This window comes from Delphinapterus leucas, chromosome 11 (genome assembly GCF_059928025.1).
Source record: "Delphinapterus leucas isolate spDelLeu-1000000601 "Yukka" chromosome 11, BTC_Dleu_Yukka2, whole genome shotgun sequence".
Classification (NCBI taxonomy): domain Eukaryota; kingdom Metazoa; phylum Chordata; class Mammalia; order Artiodactyla; family Monodontidae; genus Delphinapterus; species Delphinapterus leucas.
This window is the reverse complement of record NC_143139.1, coordinates 83,050,324-83,071,052: the sequence shown is the minus strand read 5'-3', so window position 1 is coordinate 83,071,052 and position 20,729 is coordinate 83,050,324. Positions and strand designations below refer to the sequence as shown.

At 38.5% G+C, this 20,729-nt stretch overlaps 1 protein-coding gene across 1 annotated transcript in view; it reads left to right on the top strand.

Moving 5' to 3' along the window:
- The window catches only part of WASHC3 (WASH complex subunit 3), a 53,126-nt gene extending 32,817 nt beyond the window's left edge, over positions 1-20,309 (top strand). Inside the window, exons 6-7 of the mRNA XM_022599992.3 lie at positions 5,722-5,786; positions 20,058-20,309. Coding sequence (XP_022455700.3) covers positions 5,722-5,786; positions 20,058-20,142 — 150 coding nt within the window. The 3' untranslated portion in view covers positions 20,143-20,309. The remainder of the gene's footprint in view (positions 1-5,721; positions 5,787-20,057) is intronic.
- The last annotated feature ends 420 nt before the right edge of the window (positions 20,310-20,729 follow it).

Genomic DNA, 20,729 nt, shown 5'->3' with positions numbered 1-20,729 from the left:
AAGACTCACCAAACTTTAGTAGTATCTGTATTCTTGTGATGTAACCAGCTTCAAGAAACTAGGGATAAAATATGGAGGTTACAGATTCAGGCTTCTCTTATTCTTACACTGTAACCAATTCCATGAAACTAATGATAAAATAGGAAGCTTATCAAATTTCACCAACTTCCCTTTTCCCCAGTTCTCCCTTGCCACCTACTGCCTCCCCCTCTCCAACCCCATACCACTTTCTCTGCTATATTTTAGGAAACTTTTTTCAATCCTCACTTCTCCTCCCTTCTGTTTTCTCGGCTTTATAACTTATTTATATAACCTTTCCAATGATATCCTGTGGATTATGCTAAAGTATAATAAATAAATCACATAGTTGAGTTTGTCGAAAGACCTTATACCATCAAACCATAGTTAATAAAAACTGAGAGGTCTTTTTTTTAGTGACCTCTCCCGTTGCGGAGCACAGGCTCTGGATGCGCAGGCTCAGCGGCCATGGCTCACAGGCCCAGCCACTCCGCGGCACATGGGATCTTCCCGGACTGGGGCACGAACCCGTGTCCCCTGCATTGGCAGGCAGACTCTCAACCACTGCACCACCAGAAAAGCCCTGAGAGGTCTTTTTAAAGTATGACCTTAACTCTGCTCTTTTTCCCATTTCTCCCTAGCACTTCAGAGTTTTTTTAATGAAATGTTTCAAACTCCTAACTTTCCCTGTTATACTAAAGCGTTGAGTGACATTTAATTATCAGGTAAAAATTTCCAACCTTATAGTTCAAGTAGTCAGCTTTCTCCTCTACTATTAAAACTAAATAATTTTTATTACAAAGTTATTATTAAGTACATTTTATTTCAAAATCTTTCTCTCAAGTCTTAGCTCCAGTTAATATATTTTTAAAGTGGTGCAAATTGTGATCTTGTGCTTACTTTATTCCAAATGTAAGAGTCTGTTCATGCTGGATGCCCCAAAGCAAGTAATTGCTTTTTTTCTATCTTTCATTTATCCTTAAACCTCATAAGCTAACGAAAGATCCAAAGTTTTATCTTCTAGCTTCTTTGTCTTCTTAACCTACCATATTTCACTTTTCAGAATACCTTAAAGATTGCCCCATGGAACAGTATTGCTTTCAGAAGTATGGTTTTCAAGAGAATTCTATGATGATGCATTTATTTTCATCCATCTAGTATTTAGGTTGCATTTAAAGTGTCTGTTGTTCGCAGACATAGAGAACGAACTTGAGGACACGGGGAGGGGGAAGGGTAAGCTGGAACAAAGTGAGAGGGTAGCATTGACATATATACACTACCAAATGTAAAATATATAGCTAGTGGGAAGTAGCCGCATAGCACAGGGAGGGTGGGAGGCAGACGCAAGAGGGAGGGGATATGGGGATATATGTATACATATAGCTGATTTACTTTCTTATATAGCAGAAACTAACACACCATTGTAAAGCAATTATACTCTGATAAAGATGTTAAAAAAATAAAGTGTCTTATTATTGGAGTCTTAACATTATATTTTACCAATTTATAATATAAAACATAACAGTTATGAAAATGAATGCATAGATGGGCCTGTAAATGACAGCCTTGCCTCTTTCAGGAGAGAGTCTTCCGGGTAACCCGTGAATTTGAAAAACAAAAAAGCCTTTGCTTTCCCAACCTCCTGTAACCTAGCAAGCTGTAGAGAACTTTGACTTTTTCTCCTCCATAGCCAAAATCAGAGATTATGGTTGTAGAAGGCATCTTATAACTCTTTCTACAACAGTCTTTTTGGGGCTTTTTTTTTTTGTGAGGATTAAATTTTTAATACATTTTCTGATTTTTAAAATGAGGATTGAGTTAATAATCTGAACTTAATTTGGCAAGATCTGTAACATTTCTATGAGAATACATGGTCATTAATTTTGAAAGCTCTGCATATTGAATTTATAATCCATTTGGCTCATATTTTTTACATATACTTGCCTGTATCTCAACACAGATTTATTGGATGAAATGTAAGATAAAATCAGCATTTTGGAGGGAAATAGCTGGACAAGTATATATTTATTCTTTAAAATATTTTTGAAACAAGTTTATGTATGGATAGATTATTTGAAAATTTATATGTATATTTCTGAGCCTTTGTGGGTTTTTTTTTTTGTTTTTTTTTTGCGGTATGTGGGCCTCTCACTGTTGTGGCCTCTCCCGTTGTGGAGCACAGGCTCCGGATGCACAGGCTCAGCGGCCATGGCTCACGGGCCCAGCCGCTCCGCGGCATGTGGGATCTTACCAGACTGGGGCACGAACCCGTGTCCCCTGCATCGGCAGGCAGACTCTCAACCACTGCGCCACCAGGGAAGCCCTGTGGTTTTTATTTTAAATAAGCTCTTATCCCCTCTTCAAGACTCACCTCAGCAAATTCTTTGCTGGTCCTCAACTCAGTCTGCCTTTCCTTGGGTCTAACCTTGCCCATTATGCAGGTCTCTGTTATCAATGTTATGACTGTATTGTGATCATCTTTTTAACAGATCTATTAGACTGTACTCTCTGAAGGCAGGGGCTGATTATGTTGTTATTTTCTCAGCATAAAGCACTGTGCTGCCATTGTGGTGTTAAACATTGAGGTGTGGGATTGTGATATCAGAATTCTACTGCTAACCCCAGTAAATTTATTTCTAACCCTGTAAGATCCCTGAGACCAGAAAACAGACAATGGATAACTGCAGAAGAAAGCAAGGGAACCTTAGCTGGGTTAGTGCAGAAACTTCAGGGTAGGGCTCTGCGAAATTGGACGGGAGCATCAGAGCTCCTAAGGCCTCTTCTGTACCTTAGGTTCAAAACTGAATGTCACAACTGGCTAGTGACAAGGGAGGGCCAAAGAGAAGAGTATGTAACAGCGTAGAGAGGTGATTGAGCTTTTTCCCATGTGGACTCTGGCTCAGCTTACCCTTTCTGCACGTGGGATGAAAAGATATGAGGGAGAGGGTCCCAATCATGTATACAGCCTTTTAAAGCATGGTGACCCCACTTACTTTTGAAGGTGGTATAATCAAGGTCCTCAAATTTAACACATCTGATTAGTGTTTCCTCATCTTTTAGGGAAGAGGAGGAGTTGACAAAGAGACTTGATTGCATCTTCTCCCCTTAAAGCTTTATAAGTGAGCTTTCAATAAATGTTTATTTATACATAAAATTAGTCCCCTTTTCAAGTAAATTTGTATTTATTTCTGACATATCCTCTTCTTACTGTTTTGATGTTCTTATCCTGAACTTTGAAATTCACATGTTCTCAATGTTTTTGTGACTTATACACTTCTAGGATTATCATTACATGGTGTTTGTATTGGTATAGAGAAGATGTGTAATATAATCCCAAGAGAGTTCTTGAATTCTATTTGACCTTTTTGCATAATGTGTCCAAGTGAAATTGGACCATTTACTTATGAAAAGAACATTGACATAGCTATACTTAAGAGTAGAAAGCTCTGAAATCTTTATTTGAAAAGACATTTATTCATATTGTTAAGTATTCATGACACCATCCTAGCCAAGGCCTTAATCATTTGACTTATCAATGTTTTCTTTCTTTTGGTGATATAAGAGGAGTGAGAATATGATATCTGGCTTCTATCCAGCAGAATTGATAATAGATAAGCTCAAATGATTTAATCTGGGCTTATGCGGTACTAGATAGCACTAATTCCATTAAGTCAGTTAAAATGTATCTTATTAGATTATTCAAGTGCTATGCACATACTAATATAAAAGCAAAATAGAGCTATTTTAAATAATGAACCATCTAAAAGGAGGCTTTTTTTCCTGGCTTCTATTTTTTATTTTTTTCCAGTTTTATTGAGAAATAATTGACATACATCACTGAAAAGTTTAAGGTGTACAGCATGATGGTTTGATTCACATATATTGTGAAATGATTACCACAGTAGGTTTAGTTAACATCCATCACCTCATATAGATACAATAAAAAGAAAAGAAAAAAAATTCACCTGTGATGAGAACTCTCAGGATCTACTCTGTTAACACTGCTGTATGATATAAGGAAAAGTTATCTATAGTCATCATGTTGTACATTACATCCCCAATACTTACTTATTTTATAACTAAGTTTGTACCTTTTGACCATCTTCCTCCAGTTCCTCCTACCCCCACCCTCTGCCTCTGGCAACCACAAGTCTGATCTCTTTTTCTATGAGTTTGGTTTTTTTGTTTTGTTTTGTTTTTAGATTCCATATATAAGTGAGATCAAACAGTATTTGTCTTTCTCTGACTTATTTCACCTAGCATTATGCCTTCAAGATCCACCCATGTTGTCACAAACAGTAGGATTTTCCTGTTTTTTTATGGCTGAATAATATTCCATTGGTATATATACACTCTTTATCCATTCATCCTTCAGTGGACACCTAGGTTATTTCCATGTCTCGGCTATTGTAAATAGTGCTGCTATGAATATGGGAATGCAGACATCTTTTCAAGTTGGTGTTTCTGGGTTTTTTGGATATACTCCCAAAACTGGAATTGCTGAATCATATGGTAGTTCTATTTTTAATTTTTTGAGAAAACTTCATACTGTTTTCCACAGTGGCTGTACCAATTTACAATCTCACAAACAATGCGCAGGGTTTTCTTTTCTCCACATCCATGCCAGAATTTGTTATCTCTTGTCTTTTGATCATGGCCATTCTAACAGGCATGAGGTGATATCTCATTGTGATTTTAATTCACGTTTCCCTAGTGACTAGTGATGTTGAGCATCTTTTCATGTATCTTTTGGCCATTCATATATCGTCTTTGGAAAAATGTCTATTCAGGTTCTTTGCCCATTTTTTAATTGAATTATTTGGTTTTTTGCTTGAGTTGTATTAGTTCTTTATATATTTTGGATATTAACCTCTTACCAGATATATGGTTTGCAAATATTTTTTCCCATTTCATAGGTTGTCTTCCCACTTTTTTTTTTAATAAATTTATTTATTTTATTTATTTTAGTTTTGGCTGCATTGGGTCTTTGTTGCTGCGCACGGGCTTTCTCTAGTTGCGGCGAGTGGGGGCTACTCTTCGTTGCTGTGCGTGGGCTTCTGATCGCGGTGGCTTCTTTTGTTGCAGAGCACAGGCTCTAGGTGCACAGGCTCAGGAGTTGTGGCGCATGGGCTTAGTTGCTCCACGGCATGTGGGATCTTCCATACCAGGGCTCGAACCCGTGTCACCTGCACTGGCAGGCGGATTCTTAACCACTGCACCACCAGGGAAGCCCAGTTTTCCCACTCTGTTGATGGTTTCTTTTACTGTGTAGCTTTGTAGCTACATGTAGCTTGATGTAGTCTCACTTGTTTATTTTTTACTTTGTCTCTTATGCTTTAGGTATGATTTCCATAATATCATTACTAGACCCATGTCAAGGAGCTTTCTTTCTATGTTTTCTTCTAGGAGTTTTATAGTTTCAGGTCTTACATTTAAGTCTTTAATCCATTTCAAGTTAATTTTTATGAGTGGTACAAGATATAGGGGTCAAGTTTTATTCTTTTATGTGTGACTATCCAATTTTCCCAGCACCATTTATTGAAGAGACTGTTTTCTCCATTGAGTATTCTTGGCTCCCTTGTCAAATATTTGTTGCTTGGGTTTATTTCTGGGCTTTTGATTCTGTTCCATTGGTTTATTTGTCTGTTTTTATGAAGGAGGTATATTTAATAATTGAATTATTATCTTGTGTTCTTTGCTTAGGGTGTTCCAGTCATGGCAATAAGAAACAAAATGATATCAGAAGGACTAGACCCAGATCTTCTTGAGTAAGTAATTCTTCTAATATAATGATATTACTGCCAAGATGATGAGTTTATCAGTGATAATAAAAATATTTCAAGCTCTATATGTTTTTCCTATACAGTGTTTTATGGTTGAGGAGACCACATTCATAAACAGTGTCTCTGCTATGTTTAAAAAGTGAAAAATCTATGCTATGCTACTAAAACTAGCCTTAAGACATTTTAGGAGTAGTTTCAATAGATTGATGATGAATCTGTATATGCAAAAGGGATAGAATTTGATGACAGTTGTTGCACAGCCGTAGTGTCTGCAAGAAGCAGTGCTCTTTTTCTTCCCATGCTTTTTTCCTCCCTTCCTCCCTCCTTCCCTCCATCTCTCTCTCTCTCTCTCTCTCTTTCTTGAATTATCTATAGTTTTTTATTTAAGACCTTAGTGTATAGGAAATTTACTCTACATGATCTAGGTTGAGCCAGATGGGGAAATAAATAGAGTAACTCTAAGTCCACAGTAATGGTTATTAGAAACTAGATATTGTTTTGTGTGAGTTTTATAAAAAAATTTTTGAGAAATGCTGAAAATTTGTGGCTCAGAAATTTGACAGTAATTTACTCCATCCAGACAAACCTGGCTACATAGCTCATCCTGAGTAAAATATATCGTAATGGATTATTCAGAACTAGTCTCCTTTGCAAGTATCTAGACACTTGTAAAGAGTCTTTTCAGTTTGGGATTTTAGTTCACCCCAATGTATTTAGCCATGGTAGCTATGCAGGCATTCATACTGTACTAGCAGTATACTTTGGAATTTTTCTTGGCTCTCAGCCCTTCAAGAAAATGTATGCAGTTTTCCCCTCATATATACAATCTTTTCCTCATATTTTATCTTTCAAAATATGAAATTTAAGAATTTTTTAGAAGTCTGCAAGAACAGATTTCCCACATGTATCTCCATTTAGTATGTATTTCAGTAACAAACAGTTCAAGTACAATGGTATAATTGGTAATTTGAACTAAAGCATCTCCAGGATATTTGGCATTTGCTCTGGAAATTGTTTCTGACACACTTTAAAAGCAGATGGATTGTGACATATACTTTAATGTGAATTGAACATATGGGTCCAATCCATTTTGGTACTTATTGGAATATATTTAACATTGACTGTGACCTCTTTTTTGCTTCTGGAAATACACAGTAGACCTTCTATACTAACAGAGAGCTAAAATGACCTTTAAAATCATGATTTTTCTCTTTAGAGAAAATGTAATAAATGGAAAACTAACAGCCCTATAAGCTATAGGGCCTATAAGCAGCCCTATAAGTGCTATAATCCAGTCCCTTTACCCCCTACTGGCTTCACTTCATCCCCTGCCCAGCCTAAACCTATTTCATTATCCTTTACTTCAACCATCTACCCACACTAGCAACTTGAAAGTCACCCTTGATTCAGCCCTTCTCTCTACCCCTTAACATGTCAGTCACTGATTTTCTCTTTTGTAATCTCTCACATCTGATCACATGCCTCCATGCCATTTCTGTTTAGTTCAAGCCCTCATCGTTTTTCACCTGAATTATTATAATAACTCCTGGTTGGTTTTCCTATTCTCTTTCAATCTGTCACTAAAAACTTAGTGGATCTCTTCATATAGTTCATCTGTTCATACATACAAATCTTTCTGTGATTCTCCACTGCCTTTAACATATAGCCTAACATCTTAGAATTGCAAATAAATGCTTTTATCATCAAGACTCTAGCTTCATTTCTTGCCATTCATCCATACTTCCCTATCTCCTGCAGCTGTAGCAAACTACTGGCATTTCTCTGAATGTATCATTATCCTGGTGTCTTTGAATGTTTGTATTCCTCCCCATGGCACTTCCTTCCCCCATCTTAAGTGGCCAGGCTGACTTCATATTCTTAAAGAGTCCATTTAGGTATCGCCATCTTAAGAAGTCCATGGATGGGACTTCCTGGCGATCCAGTGGTTAAGAATCCGACTTCCAATGCAGGGGGTGGGGGTTCAATCCCTGGTCAGGGAACTAAGATCCCACATGCTGTGGGGCAGCTAAGCCCACGTGCCACAACTACTGAGCCCAAGCACCACAACTAGAGAGCCTGTGTGCCACAACTACAGAGCCCACGTGCTCTGGAGCCTGCCACAACTACTGAGTCCATGCACCTCAACTACTGAGCCTGCGCTCTCTGGAGCCTGCACGCCACAACTAGAGAGAAGCCTGCATGCTGCAACGAAAGATCCTGCATGCCACAACTAAGACCCAACACAGCCATAAAGAAATAAATAAATATTAAAAAAGAAAAAAAGAAGTCCATGGATGACAACCAAGGGGAGAACCCCCAGGACTCCCAATACTTCCTTGATGTATCTCACTTAGCAAGTTTGAGGGCATGTCATTGTCTGTAAACGTTGAGAAACATTCAGTTGCAAAGTGGTGCCAAGTTTTAGGGTAGAATTCCAGTAACAGTTAACATTGTCTTAACAGAAAAGCTCAGCCTCAACCACAGCCTGGAGCCTGAATTCTGACCCATTACCTCATAGGTACATGCCATTGGTCACAAGGGGCGCTGGTTGGAATAGGGTGACTCACTATAACCTATCACCACTACCACTAGAAAACCAGCTCCCACTACATTTAGCTAGATATAAGTGGAATCAATCACCTTGTTAAGGAGGAATTCTGGCACTTTGGGAATCATGTTTACATAAAAGTTAAGGAGCCTCGCTTTGAGGGGAAAGTCTGAGATGATAAAGGAGAAGAAAATGTGCCATCCAAGGAACGAGTGTACTTTTATTTAGAATCTTATGTACATATTTAGCCTCAGCCAAGAGCTTTCAGTAAAGACTGTTCTTTTGTCTTTTAAGTGTAAACATACACTTTTTCTGTTAGCTTTAGGTAGTAAGACAGATTCATATTACTGTAAGAAGAAATAGTCTAGATCTGTTTGCACTGAGCAAAGAGCAAAACTGAGGTTAATATAGAAATAAATACTGATCAGAAAATACATTGTTATTCAGTTGGCTTGTGTATATAACAGTTTGGAAGCTGACAGTACGTAATTTTGCTATCTTTTTTTGTTTATTTTTTAACATCTTTATTGGAGTATAATTGCTTTACAATGTTGTGTTAGTTTCTGCTTTATAACAAAGTGAATCAGCTATATGTATATATATATCCCCATATTCCCTCCCTCTTGTGTCTCCCTCCCACCCTCTCTATCCCACCCCTCTAGGTGGTCACAAAGCACCGAGCTGATCTCCCTGTCCTATGCAGCTGCTTCCCACTAGCTATCTATTTTACATTTGGTAGTGTATATGTGTCCATGCCACTCTCTCACTTCGTCCCAGCTTACCCTTCCCCCTCCCCGTGTCCTCAAGTCCATTCTCTACGTCTGCGTCTTGATTCCTGAGGTGGATGGACCTAGAGTCTGTCATACAGAGTGAAGTAAGTCAGAAAGAGAAAAACAAATAGCGTATGCTAACACATATATATGGGATTGAAAAAAAAATGGTTCTGATGAACCTAGGGAGAGTACGTAATTTTGCACCAAAACAGTTTACATGATAAGGGAGAAGAGACCCTGGCTATTTTCCTTCAAAAATGACTATCACTGAAATTTAGAAAGTCTATAAGCCTGAAGAAAATCCCTGATAATTACCAAATAAATAGTATTTGTTTGCTACTTCTGAGTGATTATTTAATATTCTTACAAATCCAAGTTTTTGAAAATAACAGTAGTGCTTATATAACCAAGAATTAGTTCTTTTTAGCTTGTAAAAATTAGTAAAAAAAAATGCTGTGAAATCAAAAGATATGTGGAAGAGTCTCTTTCACCATCATATGCAAAAGAGTTTAAGGGGAAAGAAAATGGAAAATTTTAAGTTTTATCTGTTTTAGAAATATAGAACAGGTAAATCATGCCTTATAAATATTTTCAATCAATGCCTAGATTTTTCTTACCAGAAAAAAAAATGTTTCTTCTTATCCTGTTCTATGCTTATATTTATGTCCCATAACTAAGGTTACTATTATTACCTAGTAATTACTACTTTTACTACTCCAACATAGACTAGCCTCTGGACCTGTCCATCAAGAGACGAAATTCATGATGGTTAAGGCTCAGGCTAAGGCAGACTTTAGAAATAGCCTACTTGCTGGGGTCCAGATTCTGCCCTGCCACTTTCTAGCTATATGATCCTGCACTAATTACCTAATCAATCTGTTCATCAGTTTCCTCGTCAGTAAATGGGAAATAGAAGAGTTCACCCTTTATAGAGTTGTTCAGACTGAGTAAGAGAATGATGTAAGCACTTAGCACAGCTCTGGACAAGCAGTAAATGTTCAGTAAATGTTAGTTGTGATTTATGAATGTTTTAACGGAGGAATCTGTAGCAAGTTCTAAACAATTGTATTTACCAGGCTTTTGGATCCCAACTTGTTTAGAGTCCTGTCGTTGCCTGTGTACCACTGTGTTCTCAACAAAGACGTATTTAACGTACACAGAGTAATTATCCTTTTGAGTTATACTCTCTGTTTTCCCAAACTGAAAAATCTATATTTTAAACTTCGTAGTAAAGAACAGACTTCTGGGGCTTCCCTGGTGGTGCAGTGGTTAAGATTCCTCCTGCCAATGCAGGGGACACGGGTTCGAGCCCTGGTCCAGGGAGATCCCACATGCCGTGGAGCCACCAAGCCCATGCACCACAACTACTGAGGCTGCACTCTAGAGCCCATGAGCCACAACTACTGACCCCGTGTGCCACAACTACTGAAGCCTGTGCACCTAGAGCCCGTGCTCTGCAGCAAGAGAAGCCACCACAATGAGAATCCCACGCACTGCAACAGAGTAGCCCCCGCTCACCGCAACTAGAGAAAGCCTGCACGCAGCAACGAAGACCCAACACAGCCAAAAATAAATAAATAAAATAAATATAAAAAACAAAAAAATAGAAATAAAGAACAGACTTCTGAAATTGAAATTTAACTGGTCACACTCTTAATAGTAGGAGGGTGCAGTTTGTAGCACACTGATTTGGCTAAAGAAAGCAAGTTACTTTGCAGGCTTTAAACAGAACCAGCTCAGCTGGCATTTGTCCTGGACTTATCTATTCAAAGTACATTTATACCTTCCTCCCAGCCTGTGGAATGACCATGACTATGGTTGCCAGAAATAGAAGTAACCACCTCAGCCTACTTGTCACTGAGACAAGAGGAGATTCATTAGTGTTAACCAAACAGATACTGGAAAGCAAGAAAACTTTATTTAATTATATTTAAGGCATATCCAGCAGATTTTCCTGCCCTCTAATGGAATACCTTATCTGCCAATGATCATCGTCTGTCTCCTGCTACAGAACAATATAATGGATTAAAGGTTGGGTTTTGGCTGGTTACGGATAGAATTGATCTCAATTCCCCGACTGAACAATTCCAAAAATAGTGTTTTTTTGGGTTTTTTGTCTTTAATATTTATTTTATTTATTTATTTGGCTGTACCGGGTCTTAGTTGTGGCATGGGGGATCTTCTTTGCAGCGTGCAGGATCTTTAGTTGTGGCATGGAGGATCTTTATTTGCAGCATGCGGGATGTTTTAGTTGCAACATGCGGGATCTAGTTCCCTGACCTGGGATTCAACCTGGGCCCCCTGCATTAGGAGCGTGGAGTCTTAACCACTGGACCACCAGGGAAGTCCCCCAAAATAGGTTTTTTTACTCGTTCCATGTTTTTAGTTTTTGCTGAGCTGGGATTCCATTCAGGGTAATCACCTTGACCACTGGCTGGCAGACTGACTAGAAAGTATAGGACAGAAAAAAAACAATGTCAGAAAATTGTGATTAGTCCATTGTTGGAGACCTTGATCACAAGAGTAAGAAATAATAAAAATATCAAAGAGGTGGTGTTAAAAAGCAGTTATGGGCCTTCCCTGGTGGCTCAGTGGTTAAGAACCTGCCTGCCAATGCAGGGGACACGGGTTTGAGCCCTGGTCTGGGAAGATCCCACATGCCACGGAGCAACTAAGCCCATGCACCACAACTACTGAGCCTGTGCTCTAGAGCCCGCGAGCCACAACTACTGAGCCCGCGTGCCACAACTACTGAAGCCCACACGCCTAGAGCCCGTGCTCCGCAACGAGAAGCCATCGCAATGAGAAGCCTGTGCACCACAACGAAGAGTAGCCCCTGCTTGCTGTAACTAGAGAAAAAGCCCGCACGCAGCAACAAAAGACCCAACGCAGGCAAAACTAAAATAAATATATTTAAAAAAAGCAGTTGTGGTCTTCCAGTGTCTAGCAAGCAAGAGATAGAGAGTTGTTGGAAGTAAAGAACCCCAAGATAAACAGCAGAAACCCATCTTACCTAGGATGGCTGGCTTTCTTTTTCTTTATGCTATTAGACATTACATTGTTTCTCTGGCTGTGGCAATCTGCCACAGATTCCCACAAAGGGCGGGACATACCTGTCTTGATGGGCATTCAGAAATGGAAAGACCAAAGTATGTGTAGTTTGAGTAAATGTAATGCTGAAGTAAGTCTTACTGGTTACTATGTAACATCAAAGTCAAAATTGTCTTTTTTTTTTTTTTTAACTACCCCAAATGTCTTTATGTAGTCACTGCAATCTCAGTTCAGGAATTCAGTGTTTTGCTATTTCCTTAAGACCACCTATTGCCATTGCATAAAGCTCTGAGAACAACACTAATTGACAAGTATAATGTGACGTTAAAACTTTGTATGTGCTCTAGTTGATACTGAAAAGTGATTTGAATGATAACTATTGCACCCTCTCCCCACAATCCTCCTACTCAGCAGTAGTTTTACTAACAATGTTTTTGCCACTTAATCTGCTTTACATTCAACTGTTTTAAATTTAAAGAAAATTAAAAATATCTTTAAACTATTTACCTACATAAATAAATGTTTTTCCAAAGAATGTTTATGATGTTTGATGTCCTTAAAGTGGCTGTGGTTTTAAACACGAATATAAATATCTCTTTAATGAAAACAAATCAGACCAATGATATTTGTATTTTAAGACTCATTTTATGTACAGGATCAGAAAAACTAACTCAAACTAGCTTAAGCAAAAAGGAAAGTTATTGACTCACAAACCTAAGAAGTCTAAGTAGGACAGAATCAGGGGCGCAGCGCCATCAGTACTGGCTGGCTGGTGTTCTCTCTCACCTGGCACCTCTGTCCACCTTTACTCCTTGGCATAATCATCCACTTCTCTCCTACTGCTGATGAGCTTCCTTTCCTCCTGGAAAACAAGGAATTAGCAAATAATATTTGCTTTATATTGTAAATAGCTATAATATTGCTAGTTTTTGCCAACTGAAAGGAAAGAGAGCCCCTTTTCCATAATCCAAGGCTCATTTCTGGGGAAGCATTCTGATTGTCGTTCTTGGGTTATGAGCACTCCCTTGAATTGATCTCTTTCCAGGTAAAGAGATTCTTCTGACCTGCCAGGCCTGGATTATGTGACTGTAACAAAGAAAGAGTATAAGGAAGGGATGAGGGCAATAGGGATTGTGGTTGATAGTCTTATTTATTCCCATAAATGGGAGAAAGGTGACAAATAAAATGCATACAGCATCGGTATGCTAAAAAGTACTGATTTGTATATGGTTAGTACTTCCTTCTTTCCTTTCCTTTCTAAATTTTGGCTCACTTTTAGTTCAGGTCAACCTAGTAACTTCTTTGAAAATACTTCTTTTTAAACAAATTAAACTTAGTAAAGAGTTTAAAGTTAAACTTTAAAAAATTTTGCTTTTACTAAGACTTTTATTGATAATCTGGATGCCACAAATTATATAAATATGCTTATTAAAATGTAGCTACCAAGCTAGTGTTTTCTATTGTAACTACTAAAAGTTGAGATTTTAGAAAAATATACATGATAACTCATGAATATACTTATGACTTTATATATTTTTCTGCATTTTGCTGATGTACTCTTTTTTAGTGATTCACTTATATGTTTAAACTATTGAGAGGATTATGCAGTCTTCATTTTCAGATTTTAGTAATGAAGTGTAGCCAGTAGTTTAAATCAGCAACCTTTTTAAACATATCTTTAAAACTTCTTTCTATGAAGAAATTTACAACAAACGTTTCATATATATATATATATATATATGGTCAAGCAAGAGCAATTCTGATCATAATATAAAAAGCCAAATTTCTGTTCCCCCTAAGAATATGAATATCCAGTCTGGAAATGATGTTGTGAGTTCTATTATTACATTAACATTTGTAAAGCTTTTTTTTTTTTAAATGTATTTATTTATGGCCATGTTGGGTCTTCGTTTCTGTGCAAGGGCTTTCTCTAGTTGTGGCAGGCGGGGGTCACTCTTCATCGCGGTGCGCAGACCTCTCACTATCGCGGTCTCTGTTGTTGCGGAGCACAGGCTCCAGACGCACAGGCTTAGTAATTGTGGCTCACGGGCCCAGTTGCTCCGTGGCATGTGGGATCTTCCCAGACCAGGGCTCGAACCCGTGTCCCCTGCATTGGCAGGCGGACTCTCAACCACTGAGCCACCAGGGAAGCCCTGTAAAGCTTTTATAAGTTATAAAATGCTTTCATGTATTACCTCATTTGAGTCTCATGATTTTTGAAGTTTTTCTCTTTTATGTACAAAAGGAACTCTAGTGTGTAGCTTTTCTTTTGTTTTCATAGCAATTCCAATTCAAAATAGCTTTAAATTTCTTTTCTTTTCTTTATTTATTTTTGGCTGCTTTGGGTCTTCGTTGCTGTGCACGGGCTTTCTCTAGTTGCGGTGAGTGGGGGCTGCTCTTCGTTGTGGTGCATGGGCTTCTCATTGTGGTGGCTTCTCGTTGCAGAGCACGGACTCTAGGTGTGTGGGCTTCAGTAGTTGCGGTGCACAGGCTCAGTAGTTGTGGCACACGGGCTTAGTTGCTCCACGGCATGTGGGATCTTCCCGGGTCAGGGGTCGAACCCGTGTTCCCTGCATTGGCAGACGGATTCTTAACCACTGCGCCACCAGGGAAGCCCTAAATTTATTTTAAAATGAATGAGGGCAAACAAAAGTATTGGTGAGAATATGAACCTTGTGCACTGTGGTTGGGAGTGTAAAATGATGTAACTGCTATGGAAAACAGTATGGCAATTTCTCCAAAAATTAAGCATAGAATTACCATATGATCCAGCAATTCCACTTCTGGTTATATACCCAAAAGAAGTGAAAGCAGGGACTCAAACAGATACTTGTATACTCGTGTTCATAGCAGCATTTTTCACAATTGCCCAAAGGTGGAGACAACCCAAATGTCCATCCACAAGTGAATGGGTAAACAAAACATAGTATGTACATACAATGGAGTATTAGTCATCCTTAAACTGGAAGGAAATTCTGATACATGCTGCAACATGGATGAATCTTGAAGACATGATAAATGAAATAAGCCAGTCACAAAAAGACAAATATTACATGATTCCACTTATATGAGGTACTCAGACAAATTCATAGAGACAGAAAGTAATGGAGTGGTTGTCAGGGGCTGGAAGGAAAGAGAAATGAGGAGTTATCATTTAATTGGTACAGAGTTTCAGTTTTGCAAGATGAAAAGAATTCTGTAGGTGGATAGTGGTGATGATTGCACAACACTGTGAGTATACTCAACACTACTGAACTGTACACTTTAAAATGGTTAAGATGGTAAATTTTATGTTATGTCTATCATACCACAATAAAAGAAAAAAATGAATGAGGACAGAGAATAACAAGTGTTGACAAGGATATGGAGAAATTTTAACCCTCATATTCTGCTGGTGGAAATGTAAAATGGTGCATCCACTGTGGTAAAAAGTTTGACAGTTAAAGTTTGACAGTCCAAAAGTTGAACATGGAGCTACCATATGACCCAGCAGTTCCACTCCTAGGTTTATACTTGAGTATTGAAAACATACATTCACACAAAAACTTGTACACACGGCTTCCCTGGTGGCGCAGTGGTTGAGAGTCCGCCTGCCGATGCAGGAGACACGGGTTCGTGCCCGGTCCGGGAGGATCCCATATGCCATGGAGCGGCTGGACCTGTGAGCCATGGCCACTGAGCCTGCACGTCCGGCGCCTTTGCTGTGCAACGGGAGAGGCCACAGCAGTGAGAGGCCCGTGTACCGCCAAAAAAAAAAAAAAAAACTTGTACACGGATGTTCCTAGCAGCATTATTCATAACATCCAAAAAGTAGAAATAACCTAAATGTTCATCAACTGATGAATGGATAAGCAAAATGTGGTATATCCATGCAATGGAATAATGTTCAGCCATAAAAAGGAATGAAGTACTGATAAATGCTACAACACGGGTGAACCTTGAAAACATTATGCTAAGTGAAAGAAGCCAGACACAAAGGCTGAATATCCTTGATCCTATTTATATGAAATGTCCTGAATAGGCAAATCCATAGACACAGAAAAGTTGATTCGTGGTTGTCAGAGGATATGGGTAGAAGGAAATGGAGAGTGTCTGCTAATTGGTTTTGGGTTTCTTTTTGGAGTAATGAAAATGTTCTGGAATTAGTGGTAATGTTTTCACAACCTTGTGAATATACTAAGAAACACTAATTTGTACAATTTTAAATGGTGAATTTTATGGTATGTGAATTATACCTCAATTAAAAAATAAGTGACTACTTAAGTGTCCATCAACAGATGAATGGTTAAAGAAGATGTGGTATATATGTCCAATGGAATACTACTAAGCCGTACAAAAGAATGAAATTTTGCCATTTAGATGGACTTGGAGGGTATTATGCTAAGTGAAATAAGTCAGGCAGAGAATGACAAATACTGTATGATATCACTTATACCTGGAATCTAAAAAACACAACAAACTAGTGAGTATAACAATAAAGAAGCAAACACAGTTATAGAGAACAAACTAGTAGTTACCAGTGGAGAGAGAGAAGGGGGAGGGACAATATAGAGGTAGGGGATTAAAAGGTACAAACTATTACATATAACATAAATAAGCTACAAGGATATATTGTACAGCACAGGGTATATAGCCAATATTTTATAATAGCTATAAATGGAGTATAACCTTTAAAAATTGTGCATCACTCTGTTGTACACCTGTAACTTATATAATACTGTACATAAACTATACTTCAAAAAAAACGAGGGCTTCCCTGGTGGCGCAGTGGTTGAGAGTCCGCCTGCCGATGCAGGGGACATGGGTTCATGCCCCGGTCCGGGAAGATCCCACATGCCGCGGAGCGGCTGGGCCCATGCGCCACGGCCACTGAGCCTGCGCGTCCAGAGCCTGTGCTCCGCAACGGGAGAGGCCACAACAGTGAGAGGCCCGAGTACTGCAAAAAAAACAAAAACCAAAATGACTACTTAAGATTCCTAAACTTAGTTGTGTAATTTCAGTGAAAGCTTACATTTCATATAACTTTTCCCCACCCTCCACCTATTGCCCCTGCATGACCTAATCTCATCTACTGTTGTACCCCAGTTACTTTACACCCTAGCTGCTGAAAAACTTACAGGCCCCAAATGTACTGTGCTGCACCATTCCCATTTTTTTCTTGCCAAGTTCATACCCATCCCACACCCCTTCACAAGTGTCTCCACCGCTCTGGAGTCTTCTGTGACCGACCCTAGTAGAGTGAATTACCTTTTCTTTTCAAACAAGTGTAGTTAGTACAACTATATTTTTGTGTGTCACACTGTATAACAATAATTTGTTTGCATTTCTGTCTCCCCCACTAAATTACCAGCTTCCTCAGAGCAGTAAGTGCTTGTTATTCATCTCTGTACCTCCAGCACCTAACACAGTTCTTGGCAAGTAGTAGGTGCATGACAGATGAGAATAATAATAATAGATAACCTTTATTTAATATACTTACTATGTGCCACATATTACTAGTATACTTTACATTTAATAATTCATCTTAATCATCACAACAATCCCATCAGTGAGTTGGGTACACAGTGTGGTTAAATAGCTTCCCCAAAGTTGCTCAACAAGTACATAGTAAGGCTAGGATTTAAACCCAAGCAATCTAGCTCCAGAGTCTGGGTTCTTAACCACTATGCTATATAGCATCACATATATTAAAAAGTGGTTACACACAAAAATTAATTTTATAATTTCACTCCGTTCTAGGCCTAAGCTGCTTTTATCATTTTCTTAAGTAGCATTTATGTTAGGGGAGTTATGTACATTGTTTTATTTGTTTGAGTTGCCATAGATACTAATATAATTTTGAAGTAGTATTCAAATAATTTCCTCTGGTAATGTTTTCCTTTTTAATAAAATGAACACAGTAAGGAATCATGTATATAGCAAAGAGAAGTTTACTGGGGACTCTGTGCCCAGTACTCATGCCCACTACTTTTAGAGTTCTTGCTTCTATGGAGAATGATGAAGACTGTGGTTCTGTGTTAGTATTTTAGGCAGATGGAGCATCAGTCAAAACCTATAAATGCTGGGACTTCCCTGGTGGTCCAGTGGGTACAACTCTGTGCTCCCAATGCAGGGGGCCCAGGTTCAATCCCTGGTGGGGGAACTAGATCCCGCATGCGTGCTGCAACTAAGAGCCCGCATGCCGGGGCTTCCCTGGTGGCGCAGTGGTTAAGAATCTGCCTGCCAATGCAGGGAACATGGGTTCGAGCCCTGGTCCGGGAAGATCCCACATGCCGCAGAGCAGCTAAGCCCGTGCGCCACAACTACTGAGCCTGTGCTCTAGAGCCCGTGAACCACAACTACTGAAGCCTGCGCGCCTAGAGCTGGTGCTCCGTAACAAGAGAAGCACTGAGATAAGAAGCCTGCACACCGCAACGAAGAGTAACCCCCACTCGCCGCAACTGAGAAAGCCTCCATACAGCACTGAAGACCCAACACAGCCAAAAATAAAATAATAAATAAATAAATAAATTTATTAAAAAAAAAAAGAGTCCGCATGCCACAACTGAGAAATCCACGTGCAACTAAGATCCCGCGTGCCACAACTAAGACCTGGTGCAGCCAAAATAAATAAATAAGTAAGTATGTACGTACATACATACATACATACAAACAAAACCTATAAATGCTGTACCCAGCTTTAAAGTTTTATTGTTCTGAGTACATGTGACTTCCTCATAGGCATAATCTAAAATTGTGCAGCAGAGCAAACGGGGTTATATTTGACCCATTGCTAGAGAGCAGTGCCAGCATTTCTTCTGTTTCGTAGCATGACAGATATGATATTAAAAAGTATACATCAAAACTCAGCCATAATTTGTAACTAAAGGTAAATAGGAGACTACATTTTCTTATTTTAGTAATAGTAATTATATTTGTGGCAAAGAAGAATTTTATTTGTTGGTGTCCTAAATCTTTAATAAGAATCAAGGAGCCTGAGGGAGAAATAAGTCTTGTAGCTTTTTTATTAAAACAGAGCAGGTATATTATTCTTCCTTTCCCTCTTAGTTTCCCCAAGTATACTTTATTGGCTTAATTTACTTCCTTGGATAGATTGAATAGGGCCTGAGTGTTAGTGCTGCCATACTGATTAAATGATTTACTGACAAACTCCATGGAGCCTATCTAGTTGACTGTTTTAATGACACCATTAAATTTCATGTAGTTTATTATAGCACATCTATGCAAAGCTGGAGTTTAACCATTCTCACATTTTTTTGTTGTGCTTAGGGAACCTTCAAGACATTATTTTTACCAACTCATTCTTATATTCTTTCTCTGATGATAAAACATATAAGTGAAAACATTCAGCAGACATTAAGAACCTTCTTTGACAGGCACTCACTTCCCCTGCAAAATTTCCATATTGCCTGTGTTTCTTAATGGCCATTCTTGAACTCTCTTCCATTTTAAAACTGCTCCCTGCAGCTTTCCTGAACATGACGATTTTCTTTTTCTTTCCACTTCTAGCTTTCCTTTCTCTGTACCTTGTGGACACTTGGAGGCTGCAAGGATTTAGCACTGGTCATGCCAGCCTCTTCAGATCGCATCTCTGTCTGTAGTTGGGTCTCCATGGTAATGAGAAGCAGAAAGTGCTGAAGTAGCACACTGTGTAAGGACTGGCAGGAGAAAACAGTGCTGTGGCCTGTACAGGAATAGCACTGAATCCCCATGGTGCTGGAGAAGCCAGCAAGAAGCACGCTGTGGCGGAGAGCGGGAGACTCTCGGTTAAGGATGCAGATTTGGCAGATTTATTAGCAGCAGTATTCTAAGATGAACCTAATTTACAGTTAGTGCTTTTTTTCAACTGGAAAAAACATTAAAATTTTTTTCCTTATCTTTTAGGAGGCCAGATGCTCCAGTGCCTGATGGTGAAGGTGAAAAAAATATAGAAGAAAGTTCAGACAGCGAATCTTCTTTTAGTGACTAAGCTTAATGTTGATAACAATTACATATACATGTGTTGGTGCATATTTACATTCTATAAGAAAGAGAACCTGAACTTTAACTCTTAGTCATAAAAACATCAAATGGCTACATATCCACCACCAAGCTTCCTCTATGTTAAAAAATAAATAAATAAAGCATTTATAATAAGCTGGCAGTATGTCTTGTTACCAAAATAAAGGACCCTGAACTGAAAAATAGAATAGCCTAAATAAAGTACTCAATATTTGAGGGATGCAATGAGCATCTAAAATGAAGTCAATGTGAGTTTAGCGATCAAAAATAGACTCAATGCAAAACAAAAAAGTGAATTTGGCTAAATGAATTATTCAATTTTTGTGAATATTTTAGCATGAAAAGTATTTAGCATGAAAAGTATGTACATTTGTATCTTAAGAGTTGTTAAAGAAATTTCTGGCAGAAAGTAATACTGGATTGAAATCTTCTGTGACAGCTGGAAGCTTATATATCATATTTATTGTGGATCTGGAACTTATTGGTAGTATTTATTAGCATGTTAAGCTTTTCACAACTTGGCCATTAGTTCATATACTATCAAAGTCAGATATT